The 16,440-nt window shown below is 41.5% G+C and overlaps 1 protein-coding gene across 1 annotated transcript; it reads right to left on the reverse strand.

The window, feature by feature from the left end:
• Nucleotides 1–265: 265 nt before the first annotated feature.
• Nucleotides 266–5,489, reverse strand: LOC134822327 (kelch-like protein 17). The gene is made up of 9 exons (XM_063833323.1): nt 5,371–5,489; nt 4,914–5,189; nt 4,024–4,393; nt 3,582–3,775; nt 3,165–3,378; nt 2,670–2,905; nt 2,389–2,522; nt 2,075–2,233; nt 266–1,633 (listed from the first exon to the last, which is right to left on the reverse strand). The coding sequence occupies exons 1-9, from the start codon at nt 5,441–5,443 to the stop codon at nt 1,502–1,504; spliced, it is 1,788 nt and encodes a 595-aa protein (XP_063689393.1). The 5' UTR covers nt 5,444–5,489; the 3' UTR covers nt 266–1,501.
• Between the last annotated feature and the right edge of the window lie 10,951 nt (nt 5,490–16,440).

The following is a 16,440-nucleotide window of genomic DNA, read 5'->3' on the forward strand; positions in this document are numbered from 1 at the left end:
GGAGCCTCTAACAGTTAAAAGTATCATTTTACAATTGGCTAGACACAGTACCAGATGTAAAGGTTTGTTATAATTTCTGTGGTTCACAGCACAACTTTCATTTAGTAGTCTCCATGCAACATTTAAAGATTTACTATCAACTCAGTTAAGCTATACCTTTAATTCCAATAAAGTAGCAAGTCTAGAAATTTGTAACAACTCCCTGACCTTCTGTTCAGATCGTATAAAAGCAAGGCAGAGAAAGGCTCATTATTCATTTCCAGTACAATCTCTCTATCTAAAGAAACTCTCCTTCTCTCTATCTAAAGATGACAATGTGGACTACGGTTATTGCAACCACACTTCTGATCGGTGCAGTGCAGTGTTACGACCAGTACACAAAATGCAACCTGAACTTCTACAACACCTACTCCTGCAACTATGAAAACCTGTGTCTGTTTGGGTGTAGTGATAACAAATGCTGGAGTCAGTGTAACGGAATGGGAGCTGTTGCCTGGGATGGACCCAAGGGGACTTGCAACAACGAGTACGGTGTTATCAACAGTATAGAGTGGTGCATCTCATCAGACGGTCCAGCAGGCGGGTGCTCTAGCGATGCAGACTGTGTGGCTTATAAGGGAAACAGCTGCAGTGGTGCCTGCTCAGTTGGCTGGAGCAACCCGGACCACAGTAATGCCATCATCAGATAGTGTGGTGACGTCATAAGGTAGTGTGGTGACGTATTGATGGACGGTATGGAACAGAACCCCGGAATTTTTGGACAGTTGCAAATTTTTTGAAAATATTTCATCCTAATTCTAAAAAGTAATTCAAAACCATGTGTTTCATTGAATTGTAAGATCGTATTTATTCACAATTAAGTCTTTCACAATTGGTTTCCACTCAAAATTATATAGAAGCTAAACATCCATATTTGAATGAAATGCTAAATTGAAAGAAATGTAATGAATAAACCAGCCTACCGGTCTAGTTAACACATTTAAATGACTTAACACCCAGTCTTGTGAGCAATTCCAAAAGCACATTATTCAAAAATATGCAAATGTGGTGACGTACGATTTCACATTTCAGCTACATAACAAACTAGAGTTACTTATAAACTACATACAGAACTCAAGGACTTCAAATTAAAATCTTTAAAACTATAACGAAACTACCATTAACTCAACACCTGAAAATTACACATTATCTCAAATTCAATGCCGTTAAGCACACACAAGACCGCATCACATGTATTTATAAGCTGTGATACGGAAAGTTCTTAAACTGGTTATCATGGTGCAAACCGGATATCATGGTACTACGTCCAACAAAAGATATTATCAAATTTCACAGAAATCAGATATTCGAAAATAAAATCATTAAAATTCTAAATACACATTATATTACATAGCCCAGAATCACAAATATCATAACGTTTATCTCGAAGCTCAGTATATGAAAAAGGTTTCCAGCAGTTTCCACTAGTTTAAATGAGAGGATGACTAGATGTTGAGGGATATCATGAGATAGCACCACAAGCGGTAATAGTGCCGGAGTAGGGGAGCGGAGGTCCGGAGTATGTGGTGAGATGTAGTGAGGACGGATCCCAGACAAGCAGCTGACTGTGCGACATTCCCCCGCATATCAGTACCTGTAAAAGAGAGGAACAGTTGTTAGATTAATCTGGCGGTTCGAGTAATCTGTTAGAATAATCTGGTGATATGTTGCATCAATCTGACATAATGTCAGATGATTAACAGACAAACCACTTCCGTCCTACTTTATTAATAAGTTTAACTATGAACATGTTGCAGTAAGGTCAGAGAGCTGATGTCACTAATTTGTCAGCTCAACAAGTATATGGTGCCAATTAAGTTGTGTCAGCTTACCAAGCTTATTATGATAGCACAGACTGGCCCAGAAGTAACTATGTGTTAGAATCACGACACAGACAGTGAGTTTTACTGTGATTGGCACTAAAATATAGTATCTGGCAAAACCTGGAACCTAGTAAACATGGAACCCTGACACGCAGCTAATTCTGAGTCAAGTTGTAAAATCTTAAAGTAACGGGCAAATATCTGACCCTTACCTTTTTTGACTTGGTTACAGCGCAGCCGAAGTAGCCCGTTTTAATGGGGAGGTCAGTGAACTCGGTCCACTTGTTGGCTCTCATATCGAACTGCTCTACAGAGGACGTGTAGCCCAGACTAGGGGAGCTCGTGAAGCCGCCCAGTGCGTAGATATTATTCTGAAACATTTGCTATTAACTAATTGACAATAGTGTAACGGTCGTAAACTGATAGCTCAGTCAGACTTTAACTCGCGAACAATGTAAATAAACTTACCAAAGTTACACGATAGTAATACAAAACCTACATATAAATCTTAATCATTATAACTCACATCAATAGAGACAAGGCCGAATCCCCGACGCCCCTGACGGAGCGAGGGTCCTGTTCTCCAACTTCTCTCTCGAGGGTCGTACATTTCAACTGTGGACAGATCCATACAGTTTCTTCCTGCCCCTCCAGCAACAACTGAAATAAAGGACCGTGTTAATTAGGGTTTCTACGTTAATCACGCATATTCACGCATATCATTATGGATTCTGGAATCATTAAGAGTCAGACTATATGATAAGATGGATGATCAGTGATTAGTGGCCAATATTTAAATCAGCTTACCTATCTGATTGTTGTTGCTGGTAGCGGCGCAAGATCTCCTCGGAGTACCCAAACTAGCGACTTCTAACCACCTATTCGTTTCAGCATCTAACATCTCCATAGAGCTGAGATAAGAATTAGAATCGTTAGTTCCCGCCCCGACGAACACGTTGTTGTTGAGCGCCACCCCACAGAGGTGGTTCCTCGTGTGCAACATGCTCGGTAATTCCTGCCACTGCCCCACGTACGCATCGTACCTGAAATAGAGTTTGTTAGGGGCTCGTGACTTATTGTTGACTTGTGACTGATTATGGAATATGTCACGAAGGGTAAGGTCATTTTTCGGATAAGAAACATATACTTGAGACTTAACAATAGGAAGGAAATTAATTAAATTAATTTCTAGCCTAGGAACAGACACCGAAGTTCTCCAAAACAATCAGTTATTCTAAGAAATAATTTAAGTTTATCTGAATTGAAATAAGAACTTCCAACCCGGACCGGTGCTTATCTCACCTCTCAACATTACTGATATGGTCGGTCCCGTTACTGCCTCCAGCTATGATGACGTCACAACCCCGTCCAATAGCCACGTGATCGCGTCTCTGAGTGAGAGGGAGAGGGAGCGAGTACCAGGAACTGTCACTGGAGTTAACCTCTTTGTCAGGAGGACTCGTGCTACTCAGATCACAGCCCCATGTCTTGGACCAGATAGAGTTTTCTTGTTGACCTGAGAGAGAGGGAGTTGGTTAGTCTGAGGTTAAACAGTACGAGGTTAAACAAACTGATAGTGATGGCTTTACTTGAAAAGCCTTGACACGCCAGCAAGCGCCAGACATCTATCACTCATGATGATCAATATTAAAGTTATCTCTAGTTAGGAAGCACCAAGTGGTTTATCTCGAGTAGAAGCACCAAGTGGTTTATCAGTACCTCCAATGATGACAGCCAGCTCGTCCACAATCTTCCTGCGTCCCCTGTTCCTGGGAGGTCCAGGCACAGTGCAGACTTGTCTTTTAAGGGGTTCAAAGTGGTTCAACAGCGCTGTCTCTAGGTGTGGCACCGCCTCCACACATTTAGTGGTCGTGATGGCTTTCACAAAGTCGCTCGTTCCAAATAGGTGAAACCTGAAGTGACAGCGGTGGTTAGAGTTGATTTATAGCAATTATATAAAATCTGATAAGGGAATCTTATCGACCTGCCGAATCTCTTTTGTGTATTTATCTTGACAGGCGTTAATAGGATTACAAAAGTGCTTCACCACACCCAGCATGATTGTTATCAACAGAAAACCGGCAGCAGTATAGGAGGGTAAACAATGAAATAGAGTGTATCATGTCGGAAAAAAGCATAAAGCTCTGTGTTTTTACCATACCTGACAGAGTTTAAAAGTTCAGGCATGAAGTCCCTCCTCTCGGTTTCATCGTGTTTAAACCACTTAGTAACCGCCTCCAGCACCACCCTCTCCTCAGGAACCTTCAGTAGATCATCTGACAGGAGCATCATGAGTTTCTGGGGATCCAGTTGTACGAAGTCAGGCGTGTCGATCACTTTCGTGAAGTTTTTCAGAGCGTAAGATCTGGCCTCTGCAGCGGCGATGTTGCAGGAGTAAAGTTCAGAGACTTGCCACACAGCAAGGCAGTTTGAGGAGGAAACGTGGGAGGTCATGTATTTCAGGGCCATTCTTTTGAGGTCTCCTAGGTCCATCATCTCAGCTGCGGATAGTACACCCTGAACGTCTTCACCTGGAGATACGTTTTATGGTCAGATAGATATAATCAAATTTATCAAGTTAAATGGATAGAATTGTCTGTAAAACATGGGGAAATGGTTGAAATTGATCAATCTGATGAGATATTATTTTATTACCGATGTATAATGATATGAGGTTTTTTGTTGGACTTAAGCCAGTAGATTTGCAATCAATAATCATTTATCTAATGAACAAGGGAAAATACCAAGCAACCACACACGATTCACAATTCTGTGTTTCGTGAATGGTCGAATCACGATTTTCGCATACGTTGTAGGCCGTTAAGTATGAATTAAGAGTGAAGCTAAGCTAGTTTAATGGGTGTGAGGTGATCTTGTGGGTTTAAACGTATTTCGGATTTCCCACAATAATTGTAACTATTTCATTTGTAACTATTTTCCTTCGCTTGGTGGTCAAAGGCTCAAAGAAAGCTGCAAAAGTGACATAACCAAATTGACGATAAAAGTGCATGATAAAAACCATTTCTCACAGAACTCAAACTTTAAACTAACCTAAAATACGAATCTTTTCATTGTAAATAAACCCGACAACAATGTCGAGCGTCTTCAGGGATATTCCAGTAAGTTTAACCTCGGTTGCCCAACTCTCGCGGGTTCCACACATGAACATGGCTCGGAAGTACGAGCACCGACTAGCCAGGATCACTTTGTGAGCGCTGATCTGGCCATCTTCTGCTTCTAGTATAACATCGCAGAAAAGAGAGTTCCTCCGCAAGCGTCCCAGGTGTTTGAATGCGGATAACAGGTGTTCTGAACTTTGCTCCGTGTCTGTGAGGGAGTTGTTTATTATATACGGGACAGAATGTGCCATGAAAACATCTTTATAGTTGTCTTTAATTTAGTTAAAGTTCATTACTTTATAAATAAAGAGAGTCGTTCAAATTAACTTAACTTTAATACCGTTTATTCTAGACAGAAATTAATAAATTATAGCTGATTTACAACGGACCTGATTCAATGTAACGTCGTTTAGAGAGATGACACGGACGAGACTCGGTCCTCGGAGTAGCTACAGTTGACATAACATTCGCTGTCTTGAGTCTGGCAAAGTGTAACGAATTACAAACGTGGAATGAAAAGTTACGAGAAAAGTAAAAAGCGTTTATACTTGGTGTTCAGCGACTATAGCTGTCTGACAGATGTTAAACATGTGAGAATCTGTCAACTGGAATTAAATTGTCAGGTCAGTTTACGTGACCTCCTTTTATAACTGTTAAGAAGTTCTTTTTAAAAAGTGTGAACTAGTCCATGTCACTACCAGTAGGATGTGGTGAGAGGTCAGTTAGACCACCCCGTACCAGATTCAACCGACCACTAAGTGCCACAAAACTGAAACGTCAGATTCTGGTAGATTTATGTATCTATCAACCAAATTATCACTTGATGTGTCAATCATAATCTGTCAACAGAGGCTGAGATAAGTTTCTGAAGTAAGATTAGAAGACTGCAGACCAACTAATTAATTTTTAGAGGAGGTGATATCTGAACCGTCACCAGCGGCGATAAAAAATAGCTTAAACTGACGAGCTCCGTTTCATTTACCAGAAAAAGTGATTGCCCTCAGAATGTCACCTTTTTGGTATATATGCAGACAAAATAACTCACTGATTAAAATAAGTCTAAAAGAAAATGACAAATTGCAAAAATACACCCACTTATCATCAGGGTTAATATGGGCATAATGTCCGATTAGAAAACATTGCGGCAAGTACCAACTATCACAAACCACACTGTAACTACTTAATATAGCACCCAACAACAATACATTGTCTGTGATATATTAGTAGCATATGATATTGTACACTATAACGGGAGACAATAGCAATGCCTGGGAACCACTCTATTAAAACAATACGCTTCCCACCAAAGCAAGGGAAACTGAATCTGTGAATATAACATCCTACACTTTGTTGTGGTTATATTACTGATTACTGAAGTACCATGATCTGAACCCCTCCAAGATTGGCTTCCGGTGCAGCATGTTATCCGGATAAAGTTGCAGACCTCAAAAAGAGTAAGATAATATCATGACAGTAACAAAATAACACAAAACACATCTGATACCAACTCTCGCACAAAGCGGCGACACAGTGTGACAGTAAATATAGGCATTACAGGGATAAGGGAGACTCGTGATAACAGGTATATCTCCTCTTTAGAGGAGGAATCCTCGTCACCTCTTTGTGGACCACTTTATCAACAGGGCACGTGACCCAGACCACCAGGTCACATGACCAATGTCTCGTTGTTGACGGCATTGTCCGGTATTGTTCTTATCCGGTCCAGTTTACGGCAGTGCCGGTAATGTTTTGGTTAGGTCAGAACCGCAGAGCTCCTAGTAAAAGTGCCACAGAGCGATTGCCTGGTAACTTGGGTCCTTTATCTAGGAACTGGTCATTGGTAACGAGAGTAGATATCAGGGGAACTGGTCAGTAGAGTGACAGGTTCTAGACAGGGTCCCAGACTGTACCTGATTAATGCCGACTAAAGTACGGACTAATGTGGACAGGGAGTGGAGCTCAATTTGAGGATAGTTTACAGGTCTACTACTTACAGCTGGAGAGAGATAATAATCACAGAAACAATCCGGCTCAACTTGTCAGTGTCATGTCACTCTGGAGTTCTAACGAGTCGCGCTAACCGCTGCCGTGATTAACTAAAAGTTTCCCATAATTGGAACTATCTCTTATCCTCTTATCAACCCTTTGATCTGAAAGAAGCTAGTTCCCCTCAAAGGCTCGAGCCTACAGAGAGGTATTTGTAAACCAAGAAAGGGAAAATGAAAAGCTGAAAAGTGCTGACAAGCGCCCGTGAAAGCGTCGGGAGATAAAGTAAAACTGTGCCCGGTCTCGCCGTGGTACCCGGGCTCCGGGAGTCATGAAATATGCGGGCAGCTAGTGTGACTTTAATTAGGCAGAAAGTGCTTTTAGCTGAGACTTGCGACTAGAACTTCCACTTTCAGCGAGTGGGTACAAGCAAATGGAGGAGAGCAGAATTACACGCAAATACTGTGCGATAAACTAGAGAACTACTCTACGTATAGTGTAGGAGAGAGAGTTCTCATTTATTATGAAACAAAACACACAACAACCTGATCGGCATATTAAAAGGGACTCTTCGTGTTATCAGAAACCTTATCACGCACAAGCATATCAAATGAGGGTTCTCCGATATACCCACAAGTCAACACGAGGCTACCTGCTCACTGCATGTTTCATGTGAGAACCTCATTAACTGTAAATGGTCGGAATGGTAATTGGATCGGGTCTCATTAAATGAATAGGGGTCCTGATTCCTGGACATTCTATCCCTCTCTTTTTTCACATGTTCAATCGAAACCGGACTATGAGATGAGGGCTAGCCAGTTCTGGCTGTGTATCGGATTACACATGTTACAAGACACTCACATTTTACCATTAGTCACAAAGCGGCCCACAAAGCACTTTCTTAGGGTAAGCTTAGTAAAATACGCATTAAAAAGGCCCCCTTTATCGCACCTTCAGTTACTGTAGAATTGCACTTTAGCACCTATTTGATGAGTGATGAGGGGCACTTAGAGCTAACAGGGCTAGACACTAGTGAAAGGGGATTTAATTTGGTGGTGGCTGTGATAATAATTTGTAAACTAATTTCCTGGTACCAGAGTGAATATTCAGGGGTATACCCGTGAAATGGACCACATACTGACATAGTTTCTGTAACATGTCGACTAGACAGGACCCTCCAAACTGAGGTGTAGACGGGAGATTACAGAGTCATTAGGATAACGAAATGCTCTGCAGTGTAGCGTGATCTATCAATGATTCAAATTGATCGAAATCGATTAGGAAATCATTAATTCAACTGAGCATTGATTGGATCAACCCAAGTAAATCAATTGAGCAATTATAACGACATCAAGTTTGAGATAAACTTGTACAAAACCTTGTAAAGTTGTAATCAAATTTTATATTCGTATACATAGTTACAAGTACTTAGTACATAGCTAGACGACTAGGTCGCGAAAAATGCGAGTGCCTTGTCAACAATCCTTTTGGTGCACGACATTGAAACACCCGATGTATATCACAAATTCTCGCTCAAAACTAAACCTTAAATCTTATTATAAACTAAACTGAAGACACGGGGAGAATCACTGAATAACCAGGACAAAGAGTTGGGAGGAAACAAGCACCATATCTTCATGGTAACAGGTAGGTTGTGATGGTAACTTAACTGACAAGTTGTGGCAGTAATGGGCAGGTTGTGATGGAAACCGTGAGGCGGTTGTGATGGAAACAAGTACAAACTACAGTAGTACGTACAAGTCGTACAACAATAACTACACGAGCATCACGTTTGCCAGAGCTCGCGACTTAGTGTGAAAACATCGCACAACTCTACATGCTAAATACAAAACATTGTAACAATATTTTGCGCTGGAAATGGCTCGGGAACGAATCATCACAACTTTTCCAGTGCACATTTTCACGATTGATCATCCACCGCACGAGCGAGAGTAGACCAGCCTCATGCTGATATACTTGACTCGTATTGAAGTACTGGATGGAAAAATTTACAGAGAACAACTAGAGTTTAACTAACATATGATGCTTATTTATCATGCACGCTACAGTAATCAATGGCCGCAAATTTCAAGACGTGCCTTAAAAATTCACACCAACACACTTATAATAAATTCACAACTTTTAACATCAACAAAAGATGTAAAAAGTGCGATTTCAACCAAGGTGGGGTCAGTTATTATTGATCTGCCAAATCACAAACAGCACTGCTTGGACTGAGCTAAGGTTGTCTACTCGAGCCAATAGTACGGAAATGAGGACAACAAATTTAAATTTGTCATCTTGAAAATGGCAATGCAGTTACTAATATACTATACACAAGACTAATTACTGAAAACAGCGAGCAGTATTGCGGCGACCGTAGATGAGGGTGTTAGAGGTTCGTGAAGTACACTAAACTATCGAAACTTGTCACCAGGTTAACCTATGCTCGGAGGATAGTGCGTCGCGACACAAGACAGGAACTATTAAAACGGCGAATGACTCAGTAAAACTTATAGCGACATTGGCCGGAAAAGTGCTGGGGAGATGACGGGATATCAGCGGAATCCCAAAAATTCATAACCGGACAAATGAGTTATACCACAAATTTGGGAAATTTAGCACAGACTGAAGAACACCAACGGAAACAAGAACCTCCAAAAAGCGATGACTCTGTCTTATGAAATTAAATATCGGATAGAATTATAGAATTATAATATCAAGGTACTCGGAATTATACAGAATTATAATACCCGAGTACTCAGAAAAGAGGGACGTGACCCAGTGACCCACCAGTGACAGAACCAAGAGAGAGAGAGAGGGGGAGAGGGGAGAGGGCCTAGACTTGGTGAGACGTGACAGGTATTAAACCCAGTTAGGAGAATAATTAAAACCAGACGGTGCGGTAATTGGCTAATGTGATAATTGGAATTTAGTGCAGCAATTCATCGGGTACACTGACAATAGGGGGAAACAGTCATTTAGCATTATAATATTCGTAATCTTCACCCCTTAAGTGGGGGCTGATTTTATCAGAATTGGTAATTGAATTATGGTGTTACTGGTCAAATGGCGGGTAAAAGTTTGTAGAAGTTTGTCCCAACTCCCAGTTAGTGGAGAACAAAGTCCTACAGCTAAAAGGATATATCACGAAATTAATGGCATTATTAATATTTAACACCACCAGGATCTCAAACAAGGAATTCCAGTCTGATCGATTGCTAAGAACAAAAACAGGCGTTAAAAATGGACCCGAAATTCCCAGAACAATCGAGCAAGAGAAATCAGGTAAAAACCTAAAACGCTATACAAGTCCGAGCCTGGTGTCGCAATAGTAATATTACAAGAGCCTGGCCCACCGACAGAGAACCAGCAAAGAGCACAGGTGCTGCCGCGGAGAAACATTTGCAAAGGTTCACTATAGACACATGTGCTTACACTCGCGTACAGTCACTCCTACATAATATGTAATGCTCACAGCAGCTGCGCTGAACTCGCAGACCAGAGCGTAACTAGCGATAATTGTGAGCTCGACCAGCTACATGGGGAATAATTAGACAAACTAGCTCCTCTCATCTCATGTTAACGAGAAAATTCACAGTTTAAACCCTCATTATTATTCAGATGACAACTGACAGGGCAGGTATTGCTATTCCGGTAATTAGGAAAGAGCGGGGAGGAAGGGCTGGCGACCTGCCAGTACCCTCGGGTAGTAATTGGGGGTTACTAGTGACTACGATAAATCGAGATTTGAGACACTGGCAAGAGCTGGCGACAAATCTTATTGTTGGCTAGCTAAAGAGAGAGACGAAATTCAAGATCGTTTAGCGAAACAGCGACATGATATGTCTGCCTCTAAATAGTATAGACGCCAAATTATCGAGTGTACTTGTAAGTTACATTATGAGACTATAATAATATGTTAGTTATACAATATACAATGAGAATATAACATGAGAATTGAAGATGATAACGCACAATAACGAATACAAGGTGAATAGTATCAGTTGGAAAGGGTAGAAACATACGGAGTGTAACGGTAAAGGGGAGAGCGTCATTGGCCTTTAACTTACACGCGTGATCGCAATTAACGGTGACTTTACATGCCCACGTGCTAGGTCACGAGCCGCGCACGATCTTTCGTTTTTTAGACTCGCTACAGGTAGTATATATATATACATCATACTAGTATACATTCCACATTACACACCGCATTGTAACATTGGAGAACAGCTACAGGTCCATTACAGTTAGCAATTTTGTGGAGCACTGTCTTGAGAGACTACCCACAGTTACCATCAAGCAACTAGATCAAGTAACCAGATCAAGTAACCAGATCAAGACCATCTTATCCCATTTGCTGAACAACTCCGTAATGAGAGTGAAGGGGGACGTGGTGGGGTTGAGATTGAATCAGGGCCATTGACTGGTTATGGCTGGTTATTAGCAAAACAGTGCGTTTAAACAAACATATATATTGATCATAGATCGACCCTGTTTAACGATAATAAATGTTAAACATGGTACAGGAGAGCGACTGGGAGACGGCAGAAAATTGGGAAATGGTCCGATCATTAACCACTAACACATGATAATGATATCACCGTTGTATCCCTGGACTAATAACAGTCCTATTTTACTACTAGGCTGCTGTAGAAACTCCGCAGAGACAAAATACACAGGAGCCCCGATAGTACGGGATCAACATATAGTCTCGACAGAGGGCGCCAAGTTGAGCACGTTATTAGTGGAGCTGTATGTTTAACAAACAAATGATCACAGATCTAGGGGAGATGTCTGGGAGATTCAGGTACACAATTTGTTATGTGTAACGGTGGTGACCTGTGGTTCCGATGGATAAATGATCTATGTGCGAGACTGACATTGATAACATATATTGGCAAGATTGCCGTCGCCGGAGTTGCAGATACCAAAAACAAGTCAACTTGTCAGGACGTCAGGGTACGTAGTTAATAAATTTAACTGATCATCTAAGTTATCAAGATACGCTGACGCCGATAATGCTAACTGTCAGGTTATTCAGGTAATGAGAAAAAACAAAATTTATAATAATGCGCATTGTGCATGCCCAGCAACCACTCGCACTGCATAAACTTCAAAACCAATAGCGACTGTTCACAGCTGATCGGGCATAAGTTATTCTCAAAGGGAATCCAAAGAATGATAAATAGCGAAGTCTCCCGTTGAAAGAAGTAACAAGTAAGCAGAACAATTCCTTTGAAGACAGACAGTTCACATAATTGGTATGAGGTAAAGACAGGGAAACTGACGCTATCACTTACGAATGTGGCCCGACAAAGGAGAATGAGGTAGTTTTGTAGCAGTACATCAGCTAAAGTGTGAGAGAGTTGCGAAAGAGAGTTACACAATGTGTACATAAGCCTAGCTAACATCTGCTTTTAGAGATGGTTCTGAAGTATGAGTCTGAGTCTGAGTCAGTTGCCCTATGAGGCGAGATGGAGCGAGGGAGCACGTGACCTTGGGATGAGACACGTGACTGAGAACGTGACTGAGAACTGTGATACATGCGATGTTGGAAGTTTCAACATGGAACCTGAGGAACTATTCCAGAAGTAATGAGTGTAAAAGACTGAGATTGGAACGTGATGCAACGTGGTAACAATATGTGGGTCGTGGTAATCGTGGCAAAATATAGTTAGCTAAGGGTGTAAATAGAATTATCCGTATCAGGGGGTCAATGATAAACTTCCGTAAACTTGCGGAAATTGAGGTGAACAATGACCGAATGTCGATGGGGGGGGGGGGGGGGGGGGGGTCATGAGTAGGTGTCTCAAGACCTGTAATTGGCTGTCCAACCAACAAGTAAAATGATGAAGAGGTCAATGATTGATTATAGAAACTTGCCAAATATCTGGTAATAGAGAGGATCAATGACCAAATATCGAAGATAGGAGGTAACAGTCGAGTAACAACCTGCAGATATTTCGGGAACTAGGAGACTCTGTGAAAGAGATCTCTAAATCTGGAGACCTATGATCCCTGACATGGTGTTGGCACCAGGAACCCTACCACACTTACAGAAATAGAGAGGAATAATGACGAGGTACTGACGGCAGGGAGTAACACTCGGACAACAACTTGCAAATAGTCCAAGAACTTCCAGTCTCTGATACGATCTGCTACTAAAAGGTGGAGTAATCTCAGGACCGGCCAGGCAAACAAGTACTAAAATAACACACACCTCAGTATTGACACTAACGCAACGCTCCTAGCACTAAATCTAGCATTTGCACGGCATAATCGGCCTCAAATCCAGGAAATCAGGACAGCCTCTGTCCGACCTAGACAGCAGCCGCTGACGTAGCTCAGCTCTATAATTGTTACCTCCAAGGTGGTTATATTGTAATTAGTTATGTAATTACTAATTAGTTATGATTGATTATGCGACATGGCCGGTCGTTGAGGGATGGTTTGCCTGGATCTGGGTGTCTCCATCTATCAATTCGGGAGTCATCCTTTCAACAGTTCCTCTATCGGAACATGACATAACATATAAACGTAATTCGTATGGTCGTATAGTTACATACTCTACCTAGCCTGGCTATTGTACTAAAATTAATCCACAAGGCTAATTTGTCCGACACCGGAAAACTCTTCTAAGGAAAATAATAAATCTGGTGCACACGAAACATAAAACCAACGCACTGAATAACCTATCACAGGGCCCCAAAATATTATTCTGAACATCCGGGCTCCACATCACCAGGGAAAATCTCAGGGCCACGCTATTTCTGGTAAGTTATCAAAAATTCTCTCAACCATGAAAAAGGTTAACAGTAAGAAAAGTTGAGAAATATGAATGACGACAGCGCTTTTGTAGGGATACAATTCGCTCTTATCAGTCCTCCGGTCATAACGAACAAATATAAATATAAAAGTGCAATTGAGAGTGGCACACGTTCACACAGCATATCATGTCCCGTGATTAATAACACCATTGTTGTCATTAAAAGAGATCACGATCACAAATAACAAAACAGACACCTACATCGAATACAAGTTGGTACGCTGATTCCAAACACCACACTCGGGGAAACAACAAGTGCACTTCACAGTTAGTACCACACAAACTACCCTACTAAATACATTACATCAGAACTGTGAACACCACGTGGTAATTGGGACAGTGCTGACTGCACAGCGTTACCAGTAGGAACAAAGACAGGTCTAGCACAAATAATAGTGTCCCATAGATAGACCAGATAGTAAAACAATAGCACAGTTCAGCCGGACAGGAACCAATAGTGGGGTGGTGGGGCAGCCAATAGTGGGGTGGCGGGGCAGCCAATGAGGGACTAGCGGGCACAGGAACTGAGGTGGGGCGGCAGTGTGAAGTGTAACCACTACACTGTGTTAATTTAACTGCTGTTGACGCTACTTAGCTCGGGCTAGCCTGGTTAGAGCCACATTACCATAACCTGGACGTTAAACGTTTGCTTTGTAGACGAGAGGGGCAGCTCACTCAGTGAATTATTCAAAAAGAAGGAGGCAGAAATGGTACCGAACAATCCGGGTTAGCCTGATACAAAGGGACATCTTGACTACGATCACAATAAAATCAAGTACTAAGTCGTCAACAAACCGATGTTTAGTGGAGATCAAAGCTAAGCATCCTCTCAAAGAACCCAAGGTGGATCTACCCTCTAAGAGCTGACTGTGCGAGAACACCTTGTCTCTTCTAGTCCTGGAACAAACCCTACAAAGAGCCACGTAACCCCTGCAGCCAGATGTGAGACGAGGGTGGGGCGTGCTCTCTAACGTTACTAATGCCTGGTTACAGGGACCCTGCTTGGAGCACACATCCGGGAGCACTGTTATACAGTCCAACTAGAGCCATTAAACCTGAACCCATTAACTAGGCTCATTAGTTAGAACTGGTCTTGTAACTGTATAAGACAGTACTGCGGGGACGTTATCTTGGTAATGGTTTAACCAATCAGAGGGACGAACCTGCACGAAACTTAAACCTGGGTGGATGGAACTGAATGTTTAGTAGAAACTAGAGATTAAGTAGCTTGCTTAGAGTTACTAGGCTTGGTTAGTAAAGTAACTGAATTAGAGATAGGTAGGCTGGGCAAGTTGAGGATGATATATCCTGTGCCTGGCGGCTGGTTCTAAACTGGTTCTTTAGTAGCACTAGAAAGAGACTGTCATGAATGAAAGAAAACCGAAAATAGGAGATTTACTGGGTGCTTCAGCTGCTGAAGGTTTCTAATTGCGGTTGGCTCTGCAATTTCGGGTAATTTCAGGCTAACAAATGTTAAATCAAGCACTTTTCATCCCGATTCTGCTGATCTTAAATCTAAATATATCTTATTCGACTAAGAAGTGCAGTTCAACTATAAACTATATTAGATTATGAGATAATAACCAATAACCAATACAATGCAATAGCTATACTATATGTTGACAGTTAAGTTTAACCGATCGATACAATTTATTAAAAACTGAAACGACCGACACTGAATTATGGCAGTGAAACTTCTTTACGGACTCCGTATTTATATCACTATAAATAGACGATGCTTCTAACTAAGCATGGTGTATTCTGATTAACAAAGTTGCATATTCATGTAGTAAGACCTGGCAGAATTCAGAAAGTTCTCGATAACTCTCCAGTACTATCGATCAACCATGGCTACTGTACAGTGTACAACTACTACAGTATATAGCCGTGTTTCACAATGCATGTAACTTTTACAAAGCGAATAATACAGATTATGCAGGATTTGGTTAGTTTGTGGGAGATAAGTATTAAACAATCAAACTAACCTATTCTATACAATGTCATATTAGTAGAGAGAGATGTATAAACTATAACTATACAGCTGACTAACCCGGAGTAACGAATAGGAGAAAATTAGCACAAAAAGAGGAACCAATATAAACTCTACCAGCAGGACAGATAGCTAACAATTTCACACAAGGAGAGCGCATGTTAATAATAACACGATAACACCCATATTAACACCTCCATCTCCGAGCAGAGAGGAAGAGGAGAGATGGAGAAGGGAGGAGGAGAGTGAGAAGGAGGAACAGGAGGAGGAGAGAGGAGGGATTGTGCTAAAACTACAAGTAGTAAAAGAGAAGTTTTACTATTAGCTACAGGTTGACAAGTTGCTATTAACTAAAGAGGAGAGAGTGCAGTGCTCCGCGTTATTACTAGCTCCAGGTAGTGAGTAATTACTCTGTAGTTACAGCAGTACACACACTGTGCACTGTGCAATAGTTAAACAGCACACTATCCTGCACCCTGCACCACTGGCACTACCTCGCACTAATCTAGGCGAGCATTTCCACCAAACGGAACCTCGTGATTCATGTTTGCAGGAACTGGGCAGTGTCAGGAAACCTCTGCACGTTTTGTGAGGTTAATTAGAGCATTAAATGTAGGTAATGACTGATAGACTACCTCAAAGCCCTAGTGACGG

The sequence above is a fragment of the Bolinopsis microptera genome, chromosome 1, assembly GCF_026151205.1.
Source record: "Bolinopsis microptera isolate Bmic1 chromosome 1, MBARI_Bmic_1.0, whole genome shotgun sequence".
Classification (NCBI taxonomy): domain Eukaryota; kingdom Metazoa; phylum Ctenophora; class Tentaculata; order Lobata; family Bolinopsidae; genus Bolinopsis; species Bolinopsis microptera.

Bases quoted from the DNA above. Each gene is read 5' to 3' on its own strand.
- LOC134822327 (XM_063833323.1), bottom strand. From the start codon at position 5,443: ATGTCAACTGTAGCTACTCCGAGGACCGAGTCTCGTCCGTGTCATCTC. The intron at 5,190-5,370 runs GTCCGTTGTAAA...ACTCCCTCACAG, and splicing joins ACGACGTTACATTGAATCAG to ACACGGAGCAAAGTTCAGAA. The intron at 1,634-2,074 runs GTAAGGGTCAGA...TCTCTTTTACAG, and splicing joins CTGTAACCAAGTCAAAAAAG to GTACTGATATGCGGGGGAAT.